Genomic DNA, 27277 nt, shown 5'->3' on the forward strand with positions numbered 1-27277 from the left:
ATTTGCAGGGTTTGTTTACGTAAAAGTACAGGGCTGAAAGCATTACGGGGAATCAGCAGAAACTCACAACATGCTGGAGATAGTATAGAGGCTCTTTCACATAGATTCCGTCACATTAGCCGAATAAATTGCCTAAACTATTCTAGTAGAGGGAGCAGCTTCTTTAGGTAACATAACCAAGGCCTCTAACACGATTTGAGTCCTCTGCTGTTGGAATTAGATGTGTTTTATGTCGCACAGTGCTGGTGTTGTGCTGTAAGGCCGGTAGGGGACATCAGCAGTGACCTCACATTGTCCAAATTGCCGTGACTGATTTTCACACATAACCCTGTGCAGCAAAATAGCATGGTATCAGTATGAGACCAATTGTGTTTCTCATGGATTGTTTTTCTTACATTGTAAGTGTAATTTGTAACACATATGCAACTTTGTGCAGTTGTGATTTTTTTCTATCTCATTGCTTTTTTGTAACTTTCTGAAATAAAGCCATGAATTAAATCACTTTGACGTCAAAACAGAGGAACACCTTGGCCATAAAAAAACATTTCCTATGCTACTTATACCAATTTCATACAGATCTTATAATACTGAATAATGACATTTTGAAAGACGTAAATGTGGACTGCAGCTTCCCCGTTTGGTGGAGGCGTACAACTTTGAGGCGGTAATTGTAGTTTGGTATTTAAAATTATACAAAATAGAGACATATGGGCAACACATATTATCAGACACATATTTAAATTGATTTTTGAGTTTGTCCGATACACCATTAACCCGAAAAATATAAAATGTACTATCCTAAAAGACAAGAAACAACCAGAAAATATTCTAATATTTTTGTCAAAAATTCATCTCTATATTATATCTACTAATTCTGACTGTCTACCTAATCCAGTGGAATAACGGTGCATTTAAAGAAAGATGTTCTTCTTCTTATTCTCTCAGTGTCTCAGATCAGGTTCAATAACCTCCAGTGTGTCCGAGAACATTTAAAGCACTTGCCAAATGACCATGATTTACTGATGACATCAAAATTTCTCTCCCCGATCCTGTTATTGTTCGATAGACGGAATGTGCGGTATGCGAGTGTGTGAGAGAACTCAGCAGGAGCTGACACTCGACATTAGATTCACAGGAGGAGATTATGACCCTGGGCACTCTGGCAGAAACAGAGAAGAAAAGCAAGCAAAGCCAAGGCCAACGGGAGACACCAGAGGTGGGGAGAATGGGGCAAAGGCCATGAAATGAAATGAGGTGTTTGATCTCCGCGGGACCGGTCGGCTCTTACCGGTGGAGTGTCTGATCTGATGGAGAGCCTATTATAGAATGGAGCTGCACTGAGCATCCAAAAAATTGGGAAGACAGACAGATCTATGTATTAAATTGTCACACTTTTCTCTGTCAATTCCATTAGTGTGTGAATGTTCCTTTTTCTCCAGGAAGTCTTTGAGCAACACACTCACTGAAATGTCACCTAAGTCTACACTCTCTGTCCAAAAGTTTCCTTGAGAGGCCCTTGGTTTTTACCACGAGCTTCTGTAGTATCTTCAAATGCCTGTTTTCCTTTATTCTAATCGCAGCGCTCAGAACAGTGGAAAGGGATCCGCCTGCAGACGCAAAAAAAGAGCCTCTGAAATGAAAACTTTCCCCCCTCTTACATTGTATGTAGCTGTGTCTTCGTGTGGTTTACCTGTGCTTCTTTGATCATGACAGCATGCGACGGTGTTTGATTCCTGGGGTACTTTGACAGTTTGCAGGCTGGCAAAAGGCCCTACAGTGTCTGAAGTCAGATCAGAGGAGACGGGGCCCCTGAAAAGCAGGCGTCCAGCTGGGAGAAGATCAGAAGAGACACAAACTTTAGCAAGAGCCATTGTGAGGTACACAGCGGCGGCTGGCTCCATAACTTTCCCCTTTGTGTGTTTTTTATATCCGCTCCGACTCTTATCTTCTGCTCAGAGTGTTGAATGGTTCAGTTAAAGGTCTGTGAGGTTTTATCTGATTCTGACGAAAAAAGACACCTTGTATTTGTTCCCTCTTTCAGCTGCCTCATGGGGTTTAAAGGCTGGTCTCTGTGTGTGTGTGTGTGTGTGTGTGTGTGTGTGTGTGTGTGTGTGTGTGTGTGTGTGTGTGTGTGTGTGTGTGTGTGTGTGTGTGTGTGTGTGTGTGTGTGTGTGTGTGTGTGTGCCCTCATACACAATGGTGCACTTCTCCTTTGCAATATAAGCTGTAGTCAATATAATGGAGACTAATCATAGAGAGTATTATCTTCCGCATTACATGATTTCTAGACATTAAACGTGCCTAAAGCTTATTCCCAGAGCATATTCCCCTGAAGTTAAATCAAGTATTGCATGTGTGCATGAGGTTTTTGAGATGATTAAGTGAAATGAGTGGTATTGATCAATGATTTCACTCACTGTAATTACTGGCCATATTAGCTAATGTATGAAATGATGTGACTATTTTGGTCACGAGCCTCAGTGAGGTGATTTGAGGAAAAAAGTCCCACGTGTTTGGTAATGGTGCCCTCTAGTGGTATAATCACAGAACTAAAATGCACTCCTATTTTTTCCCTTTATTTTGGGGCAGGTGTTACTTGGCCATTAGGTCGACTATAAAATAAATGCCCCTTACAAGAAGTCAGAAGCAAAATCATGCGTTCTGTGTGTATGTGTAAACATTTTTGATCATTACTTTGTACTATATTATATGTGTGTTTACACATTTACTACATAGAGATACCTGGCAATACTGGAAAATGTATACATGCGGTATATTGCTGTGGAAAGGGCTTTCACATTTTCCTTTTCATTGTATTATTGTGTTTTTCACTGGCTGGACTAAATGATCCTTTGCGTTCAGCCTCCTTATTACCAGTGTTACGTAGAAAGTAATTATATTTACCCAAGTTTTTATTTTTAAGTACCTCTAGTGAAGTAAATACACTCCTTCTTTGTTTAAATATCTCTATTTAATTCTACCTTATAGCCTGCAATATGCATATGTATTTATCTGACAGATCTATGTAGAAAGGTGGAATTGTGAGGAACTATGATTTTACACACAGAGACACACACACAAAAGCAAATCTGATTAAAGCTGTAAATAAGTTAGTAACAGTTCATTCAAAATTGATTAGTCATTTGCTGGATTACAAATTTGAATGTGGGACTTGTAGCAGCTTATTTTTAAGTATAAAGTAAAAATAATTATGATTTTTTTATAACATGAGAGCATATTTATTATTCCATGTAATCCCACTATCGTTAGAGCTTGTGTTTTCCATTTCATCCCATTCCTTGCACATTTATGTAAATAATATCCTACTTTTCAACTGTGTTAGCTTCATAGTGTTCATTTGTTAGTCTACAAATGTGTATCTTTCACAGACAACTTTATGTTTTATTTTCAAATTTTAAGATCATTTTCTACTTTATTTGTATTTTTTAAATGATGTGCATTGCCTTTATCCCATAATCAATTTTACCATAGTACTTGAACCATAGTACCATGGTATATTTGACAGATGGTACAAACCATGGTATGTACTATAGTACACTACTATATGTGCTATGGAACAATACCATATTATTAAATATAGCATGGTACTATCCGTCAAAAAATACTGTGATACTATGGTACGAGTACTAAGGTAGCATTTATTATGGGGCTGTTGGATTGCTTGATAACCCTCTACCCCTGGCACCATAACAATAACCATGGTAAATACATGTGCTAATAAGGATAATAAAGGACCTCCATCACCCCAGCAACAATCTGTTCTGTCTGCTGCCGTCTGGTTATTTTTACATAAGGTGCCAGATAGAGCGTAAGGATACTACAAAAATGTTCAGGTTTTGATTTGCTTTGAGGGATATATTGATATCTGTTTAAAACAAATACAATCCAGCCAGCAATTGTAGAGACATTTCACTTAAAACCGAAAAAGGTTAGGATTCAACAATCGGAAATTGGATTCGTCCGGTGACCATAAAGGTCTGTGCAAAAGTGTATGGCCATCTATCCAATAGTTGTTGATACATTTCAGTCCAGAGTGAAGTGATGGAATAGCTAACTGACAGGGAGACAAACATTCTGTAAATGTCCCTCCATAGAGCTTCATGCTGCTAGAGGGGCTCAAATATACATTACTGTTGCAATACATACCTTCAACAATGCTCAAAGCATTCCTGAGAGAGGAATTCTCCCTTTCTAGTTCAGCAACCCTTTTCTCTAATGTCCTCGGGTATGGTTGTTCCCATTTTCCTTTTGCTCTTCTATCAAAAAGCACACCAAATCAAAAAAACGTTTATCCACAATCAATGTTCTAATCTGTATATTTTAGATGTATGGTTTATTGGGTTTACAAGCCAGTGGTGGAAAGTTAGTACTAAATATTACATTTAGCTACTTGTGTTTTGAGGTTTTTATACTTTTTGTGTTGTATAAAATAACTTGTACTATTGAGAGATGAACCTACTCAGCAATAATTATATTAAGCCTCACTTTTACCAGCTGAAACATACTGTAGATACAGCATCAGCAATTATTATCCAATGATATCATACACTGAAATGGGTTATTCTGTGTACTGTTACTTACTTTAGGAATACATTGATCCTATATACTTTTACGGTTTGAATATGAATGCAATCCCCAGTGAGTATTTCTACACTTAGGACACTTTCCTACTTTTAATCAGTAGTTCTTTCACCATTGTTCAAGGGTACTTTGTCACCATGATAAATTAGGTCACTGCACTTTGGATTTAGTATTTCTTAAAACCTTCTGAAGATCCTTGTATTTTATAACTATACCAGCGGATGATGACGACGACAACAACATACATACATATCTGTTTTTGTGTGTGGTTGTGTGTGTATCTTCATAAAGTTGTGGTGTTTGGATTTTGGTTGGACTCATTAACCATCTCCTACAACCATTGATTCCCAAAATACGAATATGTGCAGAATTGGTGTTGGCTAATAAAACAGATTAGCAGGAGTTAGGTTGTTTCATGGTCTGCCCGCGAGGAAATGGATTAAAAAGGCATTACTAATCGATCGACGCCGCCATTGTTCTGCTGCTCCTGTCTGCGCTATCTGCACTCGCTTTCTGTACTTGACAGCCACAGCTGCTTTCAGGGTCTGCTCGTCCTCTTGGAGAAATGGCAACAACCGTAAAACTGAACACCGGTGCCCAAATGCCCATAGTGGGACTTGGAACATGGAAGGTGGGTTTATTATTTAAATGCTACATCGTCCTACCCAGCGTTAATAGTTTAGCTATTAAGGAAGCCAGGTTCCAACAGAAAGCATGAATAGACGCTGTAAATGGTGCGTAATGAGTCGTTAAAAGGTGCGTTTCTTGGCATCCATACCAATTTTACCCACATAAGATCGACAGTGCATTGCATTGTATTTTAAAAGTAGCTGTGGCTCCTCTTTCTATGCACTTTGTAGAGTCATGCTGATACAAACCGTGGCTAATGTACTACAGCTGCAGGTTTCTAGAAATATCCCCGTGTGCAAACCTGTCATTGGTCAAGTTACTCTGTCCAGACTGACCTGTTTGCAATGCAAGCAGGCTTTATTTTTTATTCAGCATAACCAACAAAAGTCAATACAAGGGCTGTTTCAGACACCGATATTCATGTTACTAAATCCTTAAAGGGCTTTGTTTACTTTCAAACAACCAATTTCCTTTGTTTATTACCTGTAAGGCCAGCTTTTGTTTAGAATAGCATAAAACAGAACATATGGGGTAATTAGAATCCAGAATTATGACATGGTTTTCCTCTTTTACATAATACATATGTTGTGTATTATGAATGTTCTAAAATAAGAATTGAATTTGGTCCCAAGGGGCCGTGAGGTCATTATTAAAGTCTTTCTCGTGTAATCTTATCCAAATAGTGCCGGGGAGGGGGGATAAGGAACTCAAACTCCCTTTTTAGATGAGAAACAATGTCACCTTAAACATTAGTATGTACCCTGGTTCTATAATAGCATCATATGTGTTGATGGGTAGTAGTTTCACTTTGTATACCACAAACCATCCCTGTCTTTTCCAGTCTCCCCCGGGCAAGGTGACCGAGGCGGTGAAAGCAGCCATCTCGGCGGGCTACAGGCACATTGACGGAGCGTTCGTGTACCAGAACGAGTCAGAAGTGGGAGAGGGCATTAACACCATGATCAAGGATGGCGTTGTCAAGCGAGAGGACCTTTTCATTGTTAGCAAGGTGAGGTTTGACTGAATAATGTACACACAAATGTCCTTTGTATTATTTCCTGCACAAACTGATGTTTCTTAACTACTGGCTGTATTTAAACTGTATTTGAATGGATTTCATTGACTTTCACAGCTGTGGAGCACGTTCCACGAGAAGTCCATGGTGAGGAAAGGTTTCGAGAAGACTCTGAGTGATCTTAAACTGGACTACCTTGATCTCTATCTGGTTCACTGGCCCATGGGTTTCAAGGTATTGTCAGAAGTGTTCAGAAACATAAGTGTGCTCAAAATTCAGGTGTCAATAAAGTTTTGGACAAAGCCTCGATGTAAGGGTAATGTTGTGTCATTTTACAGGCTGGGGATGAGCTTTTTCCGTTGGACAGCGCCGGAGAAACAATCAATGATAACACTCATTTCCTGGAGACATGGGAGGTATGTTACACAAATAAAACCCCTCCCTCGTTTCAACCTTTAGATTCAAACTGGTTAAACTTGTTGGGTATAAGCATAACAAAGCTATCTGATTCATGATATGGAACCACAATCATTGAATTTGTTTAAAGACCAATTTGTTACTGTCAAGATTTAATTGTTCATGAGGGACAATGAGACAAAATAACTGACATGTGGGCGAGGAGAAAAAGTATAGCTAAGGCTTTTTGAAAACACACAGACAGTTTTATGTATGGTTTTCAGTCAGAGATGGGAGTAAGTCACACATATGCAAGTCTCAAGCAAGTCTCAAGTCTTAACCTTCAAGTCTCAAGCAAGTCTCAAGTCATTTTTGTGAGAGTCGAGTCAAGTCAAGTCAAGTCATAGCTTAGGTCAAGCAAGTCACAAGTCAAGTCATAGAAATATAATAAGCTGGAAGACAACCATCTTAAAACTTTAAGAGACTGCAGCCTAAGTTTTATGTAGCCCTCATTTGCAAAAAAAGGGCTAACAAATAGAGGAAGGGGATATAAGGCTAAAGAATAATTATAAATACTCACTAGGACCAGCAGGATCAGAATTACTAGGAACGACTACAGGGCCTGGTGTACCAAACAATAATTACCAGACAGAGTACTCAACACAGTAGTTTATCTTGGGAACAGCAGCACACCACTTCCTTTTATTTACAACCATTTTTTCAATATGTTGCAAAAGACAGTCCTTTTTTTTAATGTGTTGCAAAAGACAGAAGACAAAGAAGTGCAAGAAGGAATGAACTTGAACAAATACAACTTCTATGTCCACTACTCCTTCAAAAAGGCCTCACTCTCTCACTCTGCTGTGGATGATTAAAGCTGTAGGTATTGCTTGGAGTTCTTGAAGTCATAAACTGCGATATCATTGTTATTGGTGTCAAATGTGTCCTTAGTAGTGATGTACTCGTCAAATCTAGACAGAGGGGAGAAGTGCAAAAAAACTACTTTTAGCTCATGCTTTCATTGCATAATATTCCATTAATAAATACCATACGGAAATGAAATGGAGACACTACGATTTACTCTTGAAAGTGGCCCATTTCTCATTTATGTCATACATCTCTCATATATCATATACTTATACATACATTTACAGTAATAGGGTTTGTGCATGTTGTTTGGCTGTTATACTTTATATATGATTTAACAAATAAAAAGCAGCTAGCGCTAACAAGCTAACAGCTACATTGATGTGGTAGACTTTGGACTAGCAACTAGCGCTAGCTAGGCCTGATCTGCCAAGTGAATCAATCTGGCAATTTCAGATAAACTGCCGTATTTCAGTCAAATTGTCTGTTATTTGATAGGCGGGATCAATGTGAAACTAAGTCAACATGATTAAAACTTAATGTGATGCAAACAGTAAGCTCTTGTCACGTTTGACTGATGGAGATGGGATGTTAGCTGCCAGCTAACGTTAGATTAACAATAATGTGAAATTAGCTAGAGACATTACTTACTTTTCTTTGTGTAGTACTTTTCTTTGCGCTACACACCTTGCACACGGCGAATCGTTTCTTTTGTTGAGTTGAATAGTCTTTAAATCCAAATTTTATGATTTTGGGAACACTGGCTGCAGTAGCAGCAGAACTGGTAGCACCTTCCATCTTCCAAACCCCGACCGCTCTACTGTAGATGGCGGGCGCATCACCTAGTAGAGATTACTGGTTGCCAGGTTCGCCCACATGCAACAGGAAACATCCAATCGAAAATATTTTTTATTATTATTATTCACCAATTAACCAAGACAGCAATGACTTGTCGAGTCATTGCATGCAAGTCTAAGTCAAGTCTCAAGTCATGAGTAGCAAGTCCAAGTCAAGTCGAGTCTTTTCTCACTGTTGATCAAGCAAGTCACAAGTCCTCAATCTGGCGACTTAAGTCTGACTCGAGTCAAGTCACTAGACTCGAGTCCCCCATCTCTGTTTTCAGTCTCTAGAACAAAAGTCATCTTAGGACGTTTCTTTTGTTTAATTCTCAGGGGATGGAGGAGCTGGTGGATGCTGGTTTGGTGAAAGCTATCGGGGTGTCCAACTTCAACCAGGAGCAGATTGAAGCCATTCTCAACAAGCCGGGCCTCAAATACAAGCCGGCCAACAACCAAGTACGCTAAGACAGGTGTTCAACCAGTCATATTCAGGGAAAAATCTCAAATTCAAATAGAGATATCGAACCCTTCATTGTGAAAGAAAAGCATATTTTCTTTGCAAATAATCATCATAGTGGTACAAGAGTAACATGTTTATTTTTCTACTTGATCCAACCTGTGACTCAAAACCGTGATATGATCTGAACCGTGCTTTTTGTTGCATCCCCCCTGAAAGCGCAAGGGGCTATAATGGCATCATCCGTCTCCTCCAATCCGGTTTGAGGAATAAATGTCCTGTTAACTCCTAATGGGCCATGGCAGCTTCCCCTGAGGCTGGAACAATTAGCTGAGCTGACCTTACATTTGTGCTGCTTATCACAGCTACCATTAGCCATCACTGTTTTGTTTTATACTCAATTACAGCCCCATTCTCGGTCTGCCATCAAGTAAAAGCACTCTCATATCCCAAATAAGAGATCCCATAGAATGAGTACAGTAGGCAGTTTGACGCCACTGTGAAACCCATATGTGTGACACATTTCCACAGCAGTGTTGTGTGTTTGTCCCACTAGGTGGAGTGCCACCCCTACCTGACCCAGGATCAGCTGATCGCCTTCTGCCACTCTCAGGGCATCTCAGTGACCGCCTACAGCCCCCTGGGCTCCCCCGACAGACCCTGGTCAGTTGAGTATCAAAGTAACACGAAACCCCTCCACCTCACCACACTGGAAAGTGGGTCAGATTTGATCGAGTCACTATTATGTCATGTCCCTTGGGTTAGCTTTAACTTGTGACTGATTGCCCTTCCTCTTTATCTGTTCGAGCAGATCATTTCCAGATTTGGGAAACTACCTTTCTTTCTGCTTTGACATTTTTACTGTTAAAGATTATTTGGTCTTTAAAGCTGTCCTATTCCTCTGATATGCTTGGTAGTAGTGTTTGATTTTGCCTAAAGGAAATACCACCGTATTTAACACTCCATTATGTTATTTTACAACCTGGAAAACTTCAATCAATGTTTCTGAACATTAGATATTTTCTTTCAGAGTCAGAAAATAAAGAAGGAAGTCTCTAACATGTGATGATGGGTTATGAAGTCTTGAGCTGCTGCTACATGAACAATGCACGGGAGAGCGATTTACTTTGCAGAAATGATCTTTATTCCATTGCTGTGTTTAAAGTTATGAAATTTAAAGAATCACACATACACCCACAACATGCACCGCCTTTATCTTTTCCAATTCATAGCCATTATGGACTTTTGGCTCAATGACATCACAAATTTGAGTTTGAACACTTGAGTTTTTGGATTTGGCAAAGAGTTATCTATGTTTCCATGTATCTTTGGAGCGTCTTAAACCATAGAAATGACATGTTTTTGATGGGGGTGGTTTCTCTTAAAGTGAATTACAGGAAAATTATGCTAGTTGTGCAGGTCCTGTATATTAAACAGCATTTCTATTTCAGGGCTAAACCTGGAGAACCCTCTCTGCTGGAAGACCCCAACATTAAAGCCATCGCTGCCAAGCACAACAAGACTCCTGCTCAGGTACAACACTGACTCCAATTAATAAGTCAGGAAAATGCACCAGCTAAGGCTTTAAAAGGGGATTGTGCCTGTTCCTCTTTTCCTCGTGCGTGCACGTGGCCCTCGCTGTTCTGACTCTTGCGGTTCTGACCCCTGATCACGTTCACATGTCTATTGCAGGTGCTGATCCGCTTCCACATCCAGAGGAACGTGATCGTAATCCCTAAGTCCATTACACCTCAGCGCATTCAGGAGAACTTCCAGGTACTGAGCTGAGGAATATTTCAGATGCTTCCCAGGGTGAGCCCTCTGTGGGCCTCAGTTTGTTGGGTGGTGTGTAAACATCACTGATTTAATCTTTGCAGGTGTTTGATTTTGCTCTGACTGAGGAGGAAATAAAGACTATAGTCGGGTTTAACAGGAACTGGAGAGTCTGCCCGATGCAATGGTGAGAACTTGTATTTATATTGTGTTTTTTTCTGACAAATTGTTGAGAAGATGTCAAATAAAACTCCCATTTCTTTTCCCTAATAGGAGCTTGAAGCACAAGGACCATCCATTCCGAGCTTAATTCTGGAATGGATGAATTTCCACAGGTTTACAGATGGAGCTGGAGAAAGCCTCGGTGCAGATTGCTTGTTTCTTCTTTAGGGCAGTTTAGATATTTAGTACAGCCTTATCTAGACTTATACATGTGTTGCCCTCAGGATAAAGGTTGAATGCTTTAGCTATCCCTTTTTGTCTAACTGAAAACAGTTGACCCATTGATTGCACCCTCCTGAGACCTCTTATACATCATTAGGGTACTGGTATTTTTTCATAAATATGCTTTTTCTTAGCTGGCTTTAACATGAGTTTTTATTTGTGTGTCATGTTATGTTACTGAACAACCTAAATATGCACAAACAAAATGTTGTATTTTCAAAGTGAATAACTGCTCTGATTTGTTTTTGAAACGGGAATAGCAATCTACAAAATCATGGACCTTTGCATATGTAGATTTGCATGATGTAGCACATGTATAGTACCCAGTATTCATTCCTGTTTTAAATCTAAACACTCCTCATGTGTCCTAACCTATTTCTACCAGAGAGACGCATTAGTGCCTTTGAATTTAAGTCTGACCGCCAAATTAAAAGCGCTGTTATGTTTGAAATTCAGCATTTAATACACAGACTCGTCTTGCGATGACAAAGTATTTGTTTACTTTTACTCGTGAGTCATATGGCACTATTTTAAAACCCTCTAACCAAATCTTTGCTTTCACTTCCCGCTTGCTTTTGTACGGCGTTGAAATAAAGTCCTGTGGGAGACAATAAAACAAGTTGCTGCATTGTGTATCTGCACGGCTGAGAAGAAAACTCTCAGGGGAAGTTTGTTCCTCTCTGTGACCTCTAGGGGTCAGAAACCCTAACAGTGAGTCAAAAATCCACACACACACACAACACAGCAACACGTGTATTCTCATATATAATGCTCTTTAAGATGTAGTTATGGGAGTGTCATTTAGCTGTTGTTCTACTAGTTTGTATTTTAAAGGGGACAGAAGTAACAGTAGGACTGTTGACACAAAGAGTGTCTTCTCCTCCTGGATTGCAGCGAACTGAGGCTGCCAACGAGGAGAAAAGTTCAGCCTTCTCAGAGTGACTCAGCAGAAATGAGAAAGCAGCCGAGCTCATGTGTGTGATTCTTAGAGGGCGGTTAAGCAGAGAAGCGTTTATCCCAAACGTCAATATTGAATCAGTCACATAGTGTGTGTCATGTTGGGCCATATTCCGGAAGGACTACTAAATTGATTCTTAGTTACTCCTATTTTATTGCCTGCTGATTATTCATTAACTGCTGTGTGCTGGGTTAGGGTTAGGGTGACATTAACTCCTTACAAAGTGTTTTAAGAACTTTATTTATTTAAAGATTCAGATTTAAAATACAATAAACAAGTTATTATGCTTCATTGATCCGTTAGTGAAAGCTTCTTTACAAGCTGCAACATCACAGTTGAGTATGGAGTTATATTCCTATAAAGCGTTATTCTGAGATGGTCCATTGTGCACGATATATAATAATAGTTTCTACTTGAGGAACATTTTAAATGCAGGACAGGGTATTTATACACAGGTATATCACAACCTTTACTCCGAGTACTTCTTTCCCCTCTGCACAGCATTGATATTGATCCGGGTATCCGACCCAAAGGTTATGGCATGTATACATAGTAAGGGATTAATCATATGTCAAATGAATCCTCAAAGCTGTTATGTTTAAGAATGGTGATGAGTCAGCGCGGGGCGTAGATTTTACACCAACAGATAGCTCAGCGGTGCAGCACGGTGTCTAGTATTCTGTATTCAGGGGGAAGTCTTTGTGTTCTGTCGCCCTGTGGAGAGAAGAAGAAGGAACACTGGTTACATAAGAAAGGGATAATGGGTCCAGTTACATCATATAGCCTACATCTGTTATCATATCCTCAGTGGGGGAAGAACTACTCAGACTTTTTACTAAAGTAGCAATACCAAACTGTCAGATTCTCTGTATCAATAAATCTATTGGCATCAAAATATAACTTAAACACCAAAAGTACCATTTTTAGATGAAATGACTGGATTGTGAATATTTGTTATATACTAAGTTAACTTGGCATAATATATCGTAGTTTATTAATGAGTATGCTATTCTGTAATAGCTAATGCAGTAGAATGTTTATATCTTTGTTGTTCATTTCACAGATCGAGGTTTATTGTGTTGCAATTGCACTTCTTGGCATTTTCAGGATAGCACATGTTGATTTCATTAGCGGATTTCAAAATAAGAGCATTCTTTGTTTGAATGACTCTATATTCTGATGCTGGATGTATTAACCTAGCATGATATATATCACAGTTATCTTGTGTATTTATATTCTGTTTAAGGTAATCATAATGGAAATACTTGAGTAAATATATCACTGCATATTGATCCCTGTCTACTCACCATTTTAGTTGGAATGCTCGACTCTCTTTGAAGCTCATCATGGTCTTCATGTCTTCATCACTCAACTGGAAGTCAAACAGCTGAAGGACAAAGCAGAGGATTTATAACCCAAACTCCTCTCACAAAATACAGGGCATGAGCAGGGCGGATCTCTCTACTGTGTTGACTCCACCTTTTATTCCTAGAGATTAAAACAAACAGCCGTTGGCGTGTACCTGGAAGTTCTCCTTGATCCGATGAGGCGTTACTGACTTAGGGACAACAACCACGTTCCTCTCGATGCTGAACCGGATGAGAATCTGGGGTAAAAACAGCATTATATGACAATTACTCAGACATATTTGCAAACCTTTTCATCCCCCATTTGACATCCTTCTCCTGGCCGACTTATCGTATGAATCATTACATCATATTTTACAAAGCATAATTGCACAAGCATCCTCTTGCCTAAGCAGAAAATATGGATATGTCAAAATGAGTTTGGCCGAAACGTGAGTTTTAATTCTCTCTAATTTTTGGGTTACATGGTTTTGAAATGGTTACCCTGATATCCTTCATACATTTCTTTATATTGAATTGTATTTTAGGAAAAAACAGTAGCCCCACATACCCAAAGGCTGACTATATCATGCTACATCTGGCTGTATCTCATTAAGCAGAACAATCAATGAAGTTGTATCAATGAACTCTTAGAAGAAGAAAAAATCCTGGATAAGCACAACTAATAGAATTCCACAATCAACAGAATATCAAAACGTTATAAGGCCTTGCTTTGCCCAAGGGAACAATACACTTTTGGTAGACATTTCTTATTTTTCCCACCTGTGCTGGAGTCTTGTTGTGCTTTTTCGCGATTTCCTTGATTCGAGGCTCGTCCAGCAGAGAGGGATCATCAGATGAAACCCTTTGGTAAGTAAAAACAGAAGCGAATGACTTGATATTCTTTCTCTGAGTGTATGTTACGAGCCCCTGCCTCTCACCAGGGTCTGTCGGGGGAGCCCAGGGGGCTGTAGGCGGTCACTGAGATCCCCTTTGATTTGCAGTAGTTGATCAGCTTCTCTTGGGGCAGGTACGGGTGGCTCTCAATCTGCAGGAACACCAGAATACTTTAGATTTACTCTCTTCATCTCACATTATGTTGTGCTATCACGCTCTCGTTTGGTACCTGGTGGTTGGCAGGCTTGTGTTTGAGGCCTGGCTTGTTGAGGAGGGATTCAATCTGGTCTTTGTTGAAGTTGGAGATGCCGATAGCCTTCACCAGCCCAGCGTCCACCAGCTTCTCCATGGCCTTTGAGACACATTGCACACTGGTTGTCAGTATACTTCCAGTTTTGCATCCTATGTGTGTTTGATTTAAGCTGAGTCAGCTGGACTGTCAGTGTGCCACAGTAATTACCTCCCAGGTTTCCAAGAAGTCGCTGCCATCAGGAATGAGCTGGTTATTGGCATCAAGGGGGAAAACATCCTCCCCAGGCTGCAGTGGAAAGAAAAGTCCAAACTTAAAGTTGGGTAATATGTGTTTAATTCTTTATTTCTTGTTTTTTTAAGGTATCCTATTAAAGGTGGAGTCAGTGATTCTTATCCAAGAGTCCACTGTCCATTTGGCCCTCTACAGAAGCCCCAAGTTTCAAGGTAATGATTGTTTTGGTGTTGTCCAGTATCTTCTACTAGTAACTGTTTTAGCCTGAACCAAATTATAAACAGGTCTTTTGGTCTCAAACGGCCAACTTCCTTTTTCATTTCTTATCTTGAGGTCTTAGATTCTGTGTAATGAAAATATTATAATTTCTAAAATTAGAAACGAGAAATATGAGGTTGAGCTGGACCAGAACCCTAAACCGTGCTGGTGGTTTTCTAAAGCCAGGACAGGACAGTGGAACAGCAGCATACCTTAGCTCCCATAGGGAAATGCATGAGGTAAAGGTCCAGGTAGTCCAGCTTCAGGTCAGAGAGCGTGTTCTCACAGGCCTTCCTCACCAGAGAGGGGATGTGGAAGGTGCACCACAACTAGGAAAAACAACATATGGGACATTGGAGGGAACTGTGCTTAATAACACATTTTACATGTTGTCATGCCTTTTTACAAATGAAGCATGGTCTTTCAAAACGTTGTCATCCCTCTGACCAGCTGATGAAAAAGAGGGAATCATAATTATCGAAAGAGTAAAGCTGCCCTAGAGCAAGTTTCCAAATTTGCCCTATTAAAAAGCCTTTGGTTTAGCTATAACTGCAGTATAAATCATTTATGTTTGTGAAACGCTTGTTTTTCCTTGGAAAGCAAGTATATGATTAGACAATATGACAATATTATGTTAATATTGTACCTTACTGACGATGAACAGATCCTCCCTCTTCACCACTCCTTTGTCAATCATGGCGCGAATTCCTTCCCCAACTTCTCCTTCATTCTGGTAGACATAAGCACCATCGATGTGCCTGTAGCCGGCATCTATCGCCGCCTTTACGGCCTCACAGACCTTTCCTGGGTCTGACTAGAGATGGAGGGTGATACAAAACAGTGGAGGAGTTCATTTAGGGCATGTAGTCATAGAAGGTATCACTATTATGCAGTAAAATCTTTATAAATACTTCTTAGAATTTTCAGTCTAGCATGAGGCCATTTGTGGATTTCAAAATAAAAGCATGCAGCAGGTTTTTGCTTAAACAATGAGGTTACAGTGACATAGATTCATTACATGTGTTGAATTATCATGATTAATATTTTACCAAACCTATTTACATTTTATTGGGGTCTTTATTTGTTATGTTATTTCACTGTAACACTTCCTGTATACTACCTGTCATGGCACTGCACAATAGCTGCCCACTGCTCCTAGTACTAGGATGGGTTAAATGCAGAGAACCAATTTCACTGTGTGTGCTCTGCTGTGTGCATGTATGTGACAGATAAAGAGGGTTTCATCCTCCGATTCTGTGTTGTTAGCATGGAGGTATAAAGAGAGCACTGGGATTGCTTACATCTATTACAGAAATAGCTTATATATTAGCACAATATTCTGTCATTACATTTTGCTCTTGAACCTAGTTTGCATTAGCTGCAGCTAACAAGGCAGTAGCATGAAAAACATGAACAATACAGAACATAGAAACCCTGAAATGTATTAGGCAATCTACTGATAAAAACAGCAAGTCCAACAGCTCTATCTGTTTCCTAAAAGAATTGTAAAAAAGTATCAGCCTTACCCTCCATGTTCCCAGACCCACTATAGGCATCTTAGCTCCATTGTTGAGAGTAACTGAAGGGATCATGCTGGCTGTTCTGCGGCGGTTCTGGCAGGATCAGACTGTTCTTGCATGCACAGTGCCCCCACAGAGGAGGGGGACTTCTGTTCACAAGTCAGCGAACGGGGGGGGGTGGAGTTCATGAGCAGTAAGAAGGTGGTCCTATGTGTGTGATAGCCTGCCACTAATCGTAATTCAGAATGAGTCAGCAGAAAATGTGCTACTGCAAGATTAGTGTGATAAGCCAACAGCACGAACTCTGGGGTAAAGTCATGAGTGCTTTCATCGTTTTTAGGCTACTGTAATTTATTATTACTAAAGAATTGGATGCTATATTGTTATATATATGTCGCAACAATAGGCGCCGATGTATGTGCCTGCCGGTGGGTGCTCAGGCGACTAACTCATTTTCTGCAGGAAACCCTGAAACATGGTGGGGTAATTGCGTGAAGAACGAAGCGGGGACACCGCTGCTATAGCATCCGAATATGAACAGTGATGGGCTACTTTCCAAATGTAATACAGTACATATGACTTATTACTGTCTTTTTAAAGTAATAAGTTACATTACAATATTACTGTCTACTACTTTTGCGTTACTTTGAGTTACTTTCAACAAAATAGCCGCAAAAGTAGAGCTTTAAATGTAGTTTATTGCAGCTCATGAATTAAAGCTATCTATGGCAGTATGCTGGAATTAAACGTGTGCTCCGTTTAAGTAGGATGAATAATAGTTGATACCGGTAACAGTACTCAACTTGCTGCTGGCTACTCCAAACATATTTGACCCAAAAATATAAAAGTTCACAAGCTCAGTAGATACCGTCAATGAGATCATGAGTTGAAGAGATACAATCAGGACCAATATCTGTGACTCGTGTGGCAAAAATCAAGTGCTTAAGGGCTTCCTGCTGACGCATACCATTTGTGTGGGTAGCTCTTTTGATTGAATGTGTGGTTTATACATTTGTGATACCGAAAAAGCCTGACAATGCAGTGAGTAGTTTTATGATGAGCATCGTCACAGTGCACTTTCGACCAGCAAACAGCTCTCGTCTGTTCTGTAAATGTCACTGCAATGAGGCGTGGAGACGATTTTTAGTAAGTTTACTATTATTGGACATGCTACAGTTGTGGTGATCAGGCTTGAGAAGTTGAAAAGGATTGTCGTGCAGTTTCTCCAGATTGTCTTTGATTAGTTCGTGCCAGATCTCATGAACAGCTGGATCGCTTTGAGGCAAAAAAGATTCCTGCAATTTATCCTGTGCTGGTCCCATTTATAAAAGAATACCTCCCATGCAGTGGCGGCTGGTGAAAAAAAATCTTGGTGGGGCTAGTGTGCCAACAGATTTCCCTGCCTAATCTAGCATAAGCATTCAAATGAACAGTCGGAAAATGACTACAGTTCCACAATAATAATTTAATTTCAGTTTCCAGCTTCACAGAAAAAGTAACAATTTACAGCTATATTAGACTTTATGCTATCAAATACTATACAATACAATCAAGGGATAAATTAACAACAAGGGTATGATTTCAGCTGAATCTATACAAATCAACAGTGAGTGAGTGAATGAGTGAGTGTGGGTTGAGAAGAGAGAATGAAACAGAACTTTCCTATTAAAATGTAACATATACAAAGAATTTAGAACCAAGTTATTTTCAAACAATTTTACATAAACAGATTATTTTAATACCCTCTCTCAAGGAAAAATGCATTTACTTGGAGAAAACAGCATCAGTGCCATACAGTTGTCATTGCATGACACAGCCTGAGAGAAACAACAAAGCGTCGTCGCGCGTATTTTTTCCCCACGTAGCGTAGGACAGAGTCTGGGAGTCGCACTACGAAAAAAAACTATCGCTGGCTCCTTATGTAGCTACGGCAATCCTAAACCTTCACGCATTTTACGTAGCAGTTGGGGCTAAATTTCCAGCGCCCCACCGGCGTTAAATCGCCCCATGAGAGAATGATACACTGTCTGTCAGTGGAAATTCACTGTTTAATGAGTGTTAGTTGGTGGAAATGTTGTTTAAATGATTTAAATTGCATGTAGGCACACACACTATTAAGTAAAACTGACATTGATTTAAAAAAAAATATGCAAAAAATATTTTTTCCCCTCAACAGCTGGTGGGGCAGAGCCCCAGCGCCCCCTATGGGCCAGCCGCCTCTGCTCCCATGACTAGTGGAAATAAATGGTAAGCATATCTGAGGCAGCTGCCAATCCCACTCACAGCTGCCTTCCTGTTGTCACAGTACGCTCTCTACTGGAGTTGATCTGAAACAGCCAGTCTGCAGAAAGCACTGAACGGTAACTCACTTTCTGCAAACACAATATTTTACACAGTGTAGTTCAAAAGCTTGATAGCATTTAAGAAGAAGAAGAAGAAGCATCTGTGCAAAAGGAAAAAGGGAAGGAATGTTTACAACTGACCTGTACAAATTCCCAAAATGAAAATCTACGTTTAATTGATAAACTAAAGACAGGAATGTATTACAGTAGGGATGAAATACACAAGTGTGACGCCAACTAGTCAATTAAGATGCTGTCCTCAGAGCGACTCCCACATACATGCCTTTTATACATTTCAAAAGACTTGGGGTGGGGATAAAGAAAGCTGGGTTTCAACTTGCAATTGTTCTCCAACAATCCGCCTCTTTCAAAATACTGGAAAATTAAGATACGCAACTGGATGGAAAATCCTTTATCCGTTATGAGTTTATATAAAGTTAATCCTGAGAAAAAGTGTGTTTGTTTTGCAAGGATGAGTGGGGGATGCAATATTATGAGATGACACATTTTAATTTAATTATCTATTATTTTGTTACATTTTTGTTATGTATATTTTAAATGTTTTTGTTTGGAAGAAATTAAACTTTCTAACACTGAAATGTTAAGTATTCAAACCTCCACCAACCCAGTAAAGATAAAGTTATGCAAAAGTGCATTAGGAAAATCTATGGCAACAGTGTTCGATTGAAAAGGTAAAACGATATTTATAGAGATGAACATTTCTGTAATATAACAGAAACAATACATTCTTAAGAGCAACGTTTACTTTCAACACAGTTCTCCCATTTTTCCTCCCCAAATACAAAACAGACATTTTCTCTTTAAACTTATTTATTCATTCTTCAAACATTATGCAACCAATCAACATTCAGGCCACTTTCGGTGGGCCACACACACACACACACACACACACACACACACACACACACACACACACACACACACACACACACACACACCACACGTATACAAAGTGCGGACATAAGACAATGACATGTCTATGACAGATAGGCAACATGAAGAGCAAAGGTGCTTAAATATTGCACGTTATGATCAGTTTAGGAAACTTTTCAGACCGTTCAGCTTCACCGGTAAATGAGCCCAGGTTTGTGGAACCATCCCAGCAACTGGTTACCACAGCTGAGAGAGGACACACACGTTGCCTGTTGCAAAGTTTACCAGCATTAGTCATGTGACTGATCTTCCTACTGAAGGGAAGGTAGATGCATCTCTGTAGGAAGAACCTAAGACGAGGTAACAGTTGATAATGGACGACACCATTCAGGATGTGAAGCTCCATTTTCACAGAAATATTTGATGCAAGTGACATAAATCAAAAATGTTAAGATTATAAATGGAAACTAAAAGAAAATGTAGCTCAGAGTACACTATGCTGAGTAGTAGAATAGTATGGCCTGAATAGCTGCAGAATTAAGGTTTCTGTGGCGCTTAATCATAACTTATTACCTTATTGCTCTCAAAAAGAAAAGCAATAGTCAAACCTTAGGCCATACCTGAGTCTAATAGATTATACCTTCATAAGTAAACATAATGAACCTCGAAAACTAAATAATGGATTGTGCGAGGAGCAATAATGAGCGAGTTATTGCTTAGAAGTAGCCCTTCGTCAGGTCAGCTTGTTATTTGTTCCGAGAGGATATTACATACAAAGCCACACAAACCAATTCTCTATTCCACAAAGTCATAAATTAGCATTCAATTTCAAAACCACAAAGCCAGCGGCGTCCCGGGAGGCGGTCCTCTGTCGGGCTGCTGGTCTCAGGAGCAGTCGGTGAAGGTGGTCACCATGTTTCCCCGGCGCTGAGTCACTGTCCTGCAGTGCTGCTTCCCCGAGCCCTGGAACCTGCTCTCAGTCCTGGAAGTGTGTGTGTTAAAGGAGAACATCTTCTCCAAGTCCTCAAACATGTCATCAAAGAGTCCCCCCCCGAAGCCCCCCTGTTGAAACTGTCTCTTCTGTCTGCTGGCAGCCTCCCGGTGCGCCTGGAAGTGGCTGTCAAAGTGTCTCTTTTGGTGGGCTTGGTTTTGGGAGTGGAAGTGGTGTTGGTGTCGCTGACCAAAAGTGTCAAAGTCTTTGAAGATGTCGTCAAAGTTGAAGGATTGGTAGTGCTGGTTGAAGTTGTAGGCGCCTCCTCCTCCTTGATGGCCCCCTCCTGGTGACGGGCCGTGGCCAAACTGGTCGTACTCTCTCCTCCTCTTCTCGTCCGATAGCGTCTCGTATGCTGCGGGGACAAAGACGCATTACTTCACTTTTCAGAGATTTTAGACCCTTTTAACACTTTAAGTTCAATCTTAATCCATGTAGAGATATGTGTATTAATTGAAAACCAGTACTGCTGCAAAAGACAAGTCGACAACTATTTTAATTCATCCATTGTCTCTCATTTTTTAATCATAAAGATCAACATTTTCAGCCTCTAAATGTACTTGTATTCATGTGTTTGTATATTTAGATTAGATTAGATTTATTTCAAACTGAATATTTGTTGGTTTTGGACTTACTAAACAAGACATTTAAAAACATGACATTGAATTTAGGAAAATAGGAAGTTTTGTTTCACCTTTTTCTGACATTTCATCCACAAAATAATCAGGAGATTAATTAATGATGGAAATAATTGCTTGCTGTCGCTGTAAAAACAAGAGAAGGCGATGTTGTCTTTTTGGAGATTACCTACTTAGTCACCGGTAGTAGAAAATAGATTAAACGGTGGAAATCTCCAGCGCTATATTCTTTTATAAGGCCCATTAAAGAAGAGAGGGTGTGCCAATTAACACCCAGCTGTCATCATGATAGCTTATGTCACGTCATGATAATTACAGAAACAAGGATAGCTATTATTATTCATTTTAAGAGTGTCTTTCATGGATTGTAGACTTCATCATGAGATACCGTTATGACATTTCAATAAAGATGATGTAGTTTTAGCTGTAGTCACAGAGGCTGGCTTACCCTCTGCTATCTCCCTGAACTTGGCCTCCGCGTTGGGGCCCTTGTTTCTGTCAGGATGGTACTTCAGGGCCAGCTTGTGGAAGGCCTTCTTAATCTGGCGTTCCGTGGCCTCTTTCGGCACCCCCAGTATCTCGTAGTAGTCCCCCTTGGCCAGGATGAACTCTGAGATCAGCAGGATATGCACCGCGAGCAGCAACACACACTGCGCTGTGGCCATACTGCTGCTTCTGGCACCTTTCTGTGAAGAGAACCGTTTGACAGCTCGGTTAACCGCAGTTCCCACACAGGAAAGACTCTCAGAAACACTGTAAAACTCTTATGTTCGCATACTAGCTTTAAATACAAACCTGAATATAGGACTTAATAAGAAGAAGAAGAAGCCTTTTTTTTATATAGCACTGTGCATACACCAATGCTTTAACAACTGTACGTCAGGCCAGATGTTAAAACCCCTAAGCACACATGAAGCATAAGCTATGAAACCTATAGCCTTTTATGACGTAAACACATTACTTTGACAGCTCGTTTCAACAGTAAGGCGTTGGTTCCCAGGAACATGAAACTGTTTATGTGGAGCAACACAGCAATGTAACCCAGTTTTGACATACATTTAAACTCTAATTTGCACTTACTAGCTTCAAATAAGAACATGAATTGATCTTTTATGACCTAAAAACATAGCTAGTTTCAACAGAAAGGCGTTGGTGCCCAAGAACACGAAACTGTTTTTGTGGAATAACACAGGAATGTAAAGCAGTTTTGACATAAAACCCACTTGTTAATAATACTCCACTGTTCTTCTCATTTGCAGATAAACTACCCACGACTAGTAATAGGTAATGTGTATTTAAAAAAAGAAGGATTACCTGGAGAAGAGGTGACAAACAGCCTGGGGATACTTCTATCTGCCGCGGACAGCTCCAGCTGATGCGCAACAAAAGCTAGCGGTTGTTGACGAGCTGCATTCCTGAGCGGTAACACCACGACTCGCAACGCCATTGGTCCATTTCTTAACAGAGTGACTCGGGGCTCTGTGATTGGTGGAAACAGTGCGCACGTGGAGCTTGGGGATAGTCCGAAAAGAAAACAAGCAAAGAAAGAGGGTCATCTGCTCGTACTTCCGTCTTCGCTTTGTGGTGATGTTCTGGTATTTTCGATCAAGGTGTGGCACTCAAACATGTTTTCAGCCCTGGAAATACATTAATTAGTGTATATCTTTACTTTATAAATAGTTCTATGAAACACGTGATGAATGTACCTTCATATTTTGTTGTAATTGATTTATTCCACTTTGTTATGCAACCGTTTGTAATCATAAATGGTGCGATAACTATCTTGATGACAGAACGGAAAAAACGTCAGCTCCGCTGAGTGCTTACAACCCGGAAGTGGCAGTTCACAAGCTGGTTTGTGTTTTCAAATATGTTAGCAACAAACGTGTCTCGTCCGTGAAGCGTTTTCATGTTGTTTCTCTGCAGATATGCCCCGTTACTGCGCCGTGAAGGTGTGCAGAAACCGCGGGGGAACTACACCCAGAACCGACAACAAGAGAATCAGCTTCTACCCGTATGTTGGTTGTTTTCTTTCTTGTATTTCTCTGAGTTTAAATGGGTTTTTGGTGCAGCTGCAAGTGATTATTTTCTGCCATCCTTAGCATCTTTGGTCAAAGATAATCACAGTGAAAAATTACAAGAAATGGCATGTCTATGATATGTAATGTGTTTATATTACCCACTTCAAAGGAGACTGTTGGAAGTGAATGTGGGGTAATGATACCCTTATAAATGACTAATACTGTAACCATGAATACTATCAATTTCAAACCAGGCTTTTTTTGTTACTTCTTCCCACTAAGGTTTCCCTTACAAGACAAGACCAGGCTGCAAAAATGGGTGGACAACATGAAGCGGGAAGAATGGGCCCCGAGTCGACATCAGTACCTGTGCAGCGAGCATTTTACAGAGGACTGCTTCGATATCCGATGGGGCATCCGCTACCTGAAGAACACAGCCATCCCGACTGTATTTCCCTCCAATGAAGATGTACGTATCTGTCTTTGTTTCCCTGTGTCAGTATCCTTTATAGTTCTAAAATGAAGTAAGGGCTCGCTGCACATCACAAACCTGGCCCTGATCCAACTTAATGGTGGCTGAACATTTCCTGCAAAATGTAGGATGCAAGTAGAGTGCGATCACTTACAGAAAGACATTTTTCTCAAGAGTTTTTGGTGTGCAACAAAGCTCTTCTTCGTTTTCTGTTATTGTGTATTGCCTGTGATTGACCAGACTTATCTTCTTTTATCCCAGGATGTAGACAAAAAGTTTAGCACCATTAAAAGAAGCCCGAAGGCCAAGCACAGGACTTTGGATATTGACATTGAGCCTAAAGGATTTTACTCTCCTCTCAACACTAGGCCACTGATTTTGAGTCGAACATGCAAAAAGGTCCAGTCAAATACAACAGACAGCATTGATGCAGAGCAAACTGGGATGATATTTGAATCACCTCTGGTGTCGGACACTGGCATCTCCTGTCTTTCAAATCAATCAGGGACACAAACTGCTCCTGGTGAATTGCTAGGTGACAGTAGCGTTCCGAAAGCGTCCTGCCTCACACTGTCCCGATGCGATGAGCCCCATCCTGAAGAGCAGGCTCCCTCGATCGTGACTGTGTTGTGCTGTGAGTCATTGGGCCCTTTCTCAGAGGGAGAGGAAAATGTGGGTGCAGCTGCCCTCCAAACCGCACTGGGCCAGGCTTTTAGCTTCGTCCCTGTGGAAATATTCAAGGACCAAACCACTGCTTGCTTTTCAGAGGACAGACTCTGTGATTTGGAGCACATTTCCGTTTACGAGCACTCGTACTGCAGACCGGATACGGACAATGATCAGCTTTGGCGTAAGATCTTGAGTTTGCATTCAAAGATTTTGGAATTGGACCGTCGGGAGGAGATCACCGTGGACAAGATCCGTGCTCTGGAGACCGAAGTAGCCCTCCTGAAGAAAGACGGGGGTGTTTTTAAAGAGAAGCAGAACATTTTAGAAGATTACATCTCATCCATGCTGCTCTGATCATAGATTGCATAGATTTGATTTGTTGCCATGACTCACTTTTGCTGCTATGTTACCCATGCTCCCATTCAGTGGTGGAATCAAACTTAGCACACATACTCAAGTTCTGTACTTTAGCACAAGTTTGAGATACTTGTACTTTACTTGAGTATTTCCATTTTCTGATACCTTATACGACCTTAAATATGAATCAAGTAGTGCATGATGGGGAATTCTTATATATTGAGCTGCCTTTTAAGTATAACACTTCCCAACTACAACATCAGTGATGCTTTCAACATATTTCATCAACAATTATAACCCATAATTGCATATTAAATGGTATACTATTTATTTCAGATATGCACAATGCATACTTTTGTATTGTACGCTTTGATGCTAATACTTTTCTGCTTTTACATAAGTTGGACTTTGAAGGCAGGGTTGAAGGGTGTTACTACTAACTTCCTTTGATACTGAGGTTCTCATTTTCCTGCTTTGAAAAGTCTAAATGACAGCTGTGTAAATGGATTGTTTATTTGATCCTGCTTTTGTCCACATGGTGGCCCTGTTGGACCGTCTTCACAGTGGGTGTAGATTTATGATCTGTTACATGTTTACAGTTTGATTGTATCTCAGTTGTGATAAATACATATTCCTAACTTATTGACCCACCGTGAATCACGTCTGGAACCTTTTTAACACCTTGGTACACAACTGGAAAATAATAATTGCTCTTATGCTTTGGTGTTTATCTGAAAAAAAAAAGCTGAAGTGCTAAAATCTATTTTTATTTGGACCTTAAATATATATGCACCCGCCAAAACTGAAAATAAAAATGTAAAAATTGCTTTAAAAAATCACAAAAAATAGTCCAAATATGTTTAACCCTTTGAAAATGTTTTCAGGCCCATTTAATAACAATCATTATACTTATAAGTACATATTCATTTCCTGGTTTTACAATTAAAAAAAATGCCTAGCAAGTTTGCTGTGTTAACACACATGAGAACAATTGCTCTGGCTATGCTCCAAACAGCCGTGTTCACACTGTCCTTAAATTACTAGCAATCATGTCCCTAAAGCCAGAGCTTCATTGCATTTCAGAGCTGTGAATCATTCCTTTTCTGTGCAATCTCCCCCTAAAATATGCTCAGGATATTCTGCTTCAGAGAGCAATCTGTGGAAGTGTGCTGATAAATGTGTTTCTTAAAGCCTCCCCTGTTCCCCTATGCCCCTGGTGCTTGTTTTGATTTTTTATTGTGCTTTTAATTAAGCAAGCATCACGTCACCGCTCTGCATAAAGAGTCTCATGATGGAGGCACGATGGAGTTGTCACGGCATTACTCTAATATCTAATGCTGTGGGGGGAGGTGGGAAGCTTAATTGGTTTTGAAACTAAATGATTGTTTACCCATGTGAAAGGATACGTCACCTGCCCATGCGAAGGGGTTTTACATTGCAAGGTTAGGAGATGATGCATTTCCCTGGCCAAGAGTGACCAAGGGCCCATAGATTCTCATTAATCTGTAATGAAATGAAATTGGTGTAATCATGTTGCTCGGAATCCCGGCGGACAAACAGAACGTCATCACAGTGCATTAGTCCCCGTTAATGCACTGTGAGGACATTCTTTCTGTTCCTCAAGAACCAAATCCCGTAGAGAGAACAGCAGGTCTTGATCTCAAGTGGGTACAGAAAGGATACACATCTTTTTTGGTGGAAATGGGCAACATGAACAGAGTTACAAAGTGAGGGAAATTACAAATATGATAAAGCACTAAGGAATTAAATGTAGTAAACTGACTGGGCAGCAGAAGACTTAAGCCAGGTGTCTTGAAAAAAGTCCATATTAACCCTTACAAATTTAAAAGGAAAATACTTGGTGAAGGAAGGATGAGATGCAAATAGCCAGGGTGCAGTTTCCACTTTAATTACACAAAATAATACTTTTACAGAACATCAGAACATTCAATATTTCTCTGTAACAGCGGGGAATTCTGCTTTTCTCTACAGTTTTCTTGGCTTTGATGCTGATTGTTTTTGAAAGTCTTGGGGTCTGTGCAAAGTTATTGTTCCATGTATTCCCTTTTTTCACAGAAAACATAAACATATATTATTTTCCCAACAATGAAACATTAATTGACAAAATGCTGTCAAATGACAACAGATATACAGCACTGCTGAGAGTAATCCGGTTCAATTCACCACAGATTTAAACACAGGATGTAAGATGATTGTAGCTCTATCCTTCCGTTCTTCACAAGGACATTGTTTTATTTGTTCACGAGAGACATTTAGAAGTGTGTGTTGATTTTAAACCTTGATAAACTCACTTTTTTAATCTTTGCTTATACTGAATTGTATCTTATTCCCCATAATTCAGAAAACAAGGAATAGAACAGGTTTCATTTTTGTTTCCAATATTGAT

General features: G+C 40.0%; 4 protein-coding genes across 5 annotated transcripts; 2 read left to right on the forward strand and 2 right to left on the reverse strand.

Annotated features, from left to right (window-relative positions):
• Positions 1-5038: 5038 nt before the first annotated feature.
• LOC134879375 (aldo-keto reductase family 1 member B10-like) lies at positions 5039-11651 on the forward strand. Its single transcript, XM_063905840.1, has 10 exons — positions 5039-5233; positions 6074-6241; positions 6365-6481; positions 6586-6663; positions 8683-8805; positions 9363-9469; positions 10258-10339; positions 10499-10582; positions 10684-10766; positions 10853-11651. The coding sequence occupies exons 1-10, from the start codon at positions 5168-5170 to the stop codon at positions 10887-10889; spliced, it is 945 nt and encodes a 314-aa protein (XP_063761910.1). The 5' UTR covers positions 5039-5167; the 3' UTR covers positions 10890-11651.
• Positions 11652-12204: 553 nt separating this feature from the next.
• On the reverse strand, positions 12205-16750 carry akr1b1.1 (aldo-keto reductase family 1, member B1 (aldose reductase), tandem duplicate 1). The gene is made up of 10 exons (XM_063905839.1): positions 16493-16750; positions 15613-15780; positions 15179-15295; positions 14685-14762; positions 14454-14576; positions 14269-14375; positions 14111-14192; positions 13504-13587; positions 13289-13368; positions 12205-12695 (listed from the first exon to the last, which is right to left on the reverse strand). Exons 1-10 carry the CDS (start codon positions 16556-16558, stop codon positions 12653-12655), a joined length of 948 nt encoding a protein of 315 aa, XP_063761909.1. The 5' UTR covers positions 16559-16750; the 3' UTR covers positions 12205-12652.
• Positions 14626-26079, forward strand: LOC134879373 (THAP domain-containing protein 5-like). Of its 2 annotated transcripts, XM_063905837.1 has the most exons (5): positions 14626-14920; positions 22611-22961; positions 23278-23365; positions 23655-23841; positions 24106-26079. In XM_063905837.1, exons 3-5 carry the CDS (start codon positions 23280-23282, stop codon positions 24865-24867), a joined length of 1035 nt encoding a protein of 344 aa, XP_063761907.1. In that variant the 5' UTR covers positions 14626-14920; positions 22611-22961; positions 23278-23279; the 3' UTR covers positions 24868-26079. The 2 variants fall into 2 exon arrangements, with proteins under 2 accessions (XP_063761907.1, XP_063761906.1); XM_063905836.1 differs by lacking the exons at positions 14626-14920; positions 22611-22961 and having other exon boundaries at positions 22975-23365.
• Positions 19642-22801, reverse strand: LOC134879376 (dnaJ homolog subfamily B member 9-like). The gene is made up of 3 exons (XM_063905841.1): positions 22666-22801; positions 21800-22037; positions 19642-21068 (listed from the first exon to the last, which is right to left on the reverse strand). The coding sequence occupies exons 2-3, from the start codon at positions 22014-22016 to the stop codon at positions 20608-20610; spliced, it is 678 nt and encodes a 225-aa protein (XP_063761911.1). The 5' UTR covers positions 22017-22037; positions 22666-22801; the 3' UTR covers positions 19642-20607.
• Positions 26080-27277: the final 1198 nt, after the last annotated feature.

This window comes from Eleginops maclovinus, chromosome 17 (genome assembly GCF_036324505.1).
Source record: "Eleginops maclovinus isolate JMC-PN-2008 ecotype Puerto Natales chromosome 17, JC_Emac_rtc_rv5, whole genome shotgun sequence".
In the NCBI taxonomy this organism is placed as follows: Eukaryota; Metazoa; Chordata; class Actinopteri; order Perciformes; family Eleginopidae; genus Eleginops; species Eleginops maclovinus.

Excerpts from the sequence above, each read along its gene's own strand:
- LOC134879375 (XM_063905840.1), top strand. The coding sequence starts at position 5,168 with ATGGCAACAACCGTAAAACTGAACACCGGTGCCCAAATGCCCATAGTG. Across the intron at positions 5,234-6,073 it reads TGGGACTTGGAACATGGAAG|TCTCCCCCGGGCAAGGTGAC; the intron begins GTGGGTTTATTA and ends TGTCTTTTCCAG. Across the intron at positions 9,470-10,257 it reads GGCTCCCCCGACAGACCCTG|GGCTAAACCTGGAGAACCCT; the intron begins GTCAGTTGAGTA and ends TTTCTATTTCAG.
- akr1b1.1 (XM_063905839.1), bottom strand. The coding sequence starts at position 16,558 with ATGATCCCTTCAGTTACTCTCAACAATGGAGCTAAGATGCCTATAGTG. Across the intron at positions 15,781-16,492 it reads TGGGTCTGGGAACATGGAGG|TCAGACCCAGGAAAGGTCTG; the intron begins GTAAGGCTGATA and ends CTCCATCTCTAG. Across the intron at positions 12,696-13,288 it reads CGAGCATTCCAACTAAAATG|GGCGACAGAACACAAAGACT; the intron begins GTGAGTAGACAG and ends TTCTCTCCACAG.
- LOC134879376 (XM_063905841.1), bottom strand. The coding sequence starts at position 22,016 with ATGGCCACAGCGCAGTGTGTGTTGCTGCTCGCGGTGCATATCCTGCTG. Across the intron at positions 21,069-21,799 it reads GTTCAGGGAGATAGCAGAGG|CATACGAGACGCTATCGGAC; the intron begins GTAAGCCAGCCT and ends TTGTCCCCGCAG.
- LOC134879373 (XM_063905837.1), top strand. The coding sequence starts at position 23,280 with ATGCCCCGTTACTGCGCCGTGAAGGTGTGCAGAAACCGCGGGGGAACT. Across the intron at positions 23,366-23,654 it reads AAGAGAATCAGCTTCTACCC|GTTTCCCTTACAAGACAAGA; the intron begins GTATGTTGGTTG and ends CTTCCCACTAAG. Across the intron at positions 23,842-24,105 it reads TATTTCCCTCCAATGAAGAT|GATGTAGACAAAAAGTTTAG; the intron begins GTACGTATCTGT and ends CTTTTATCCCAG.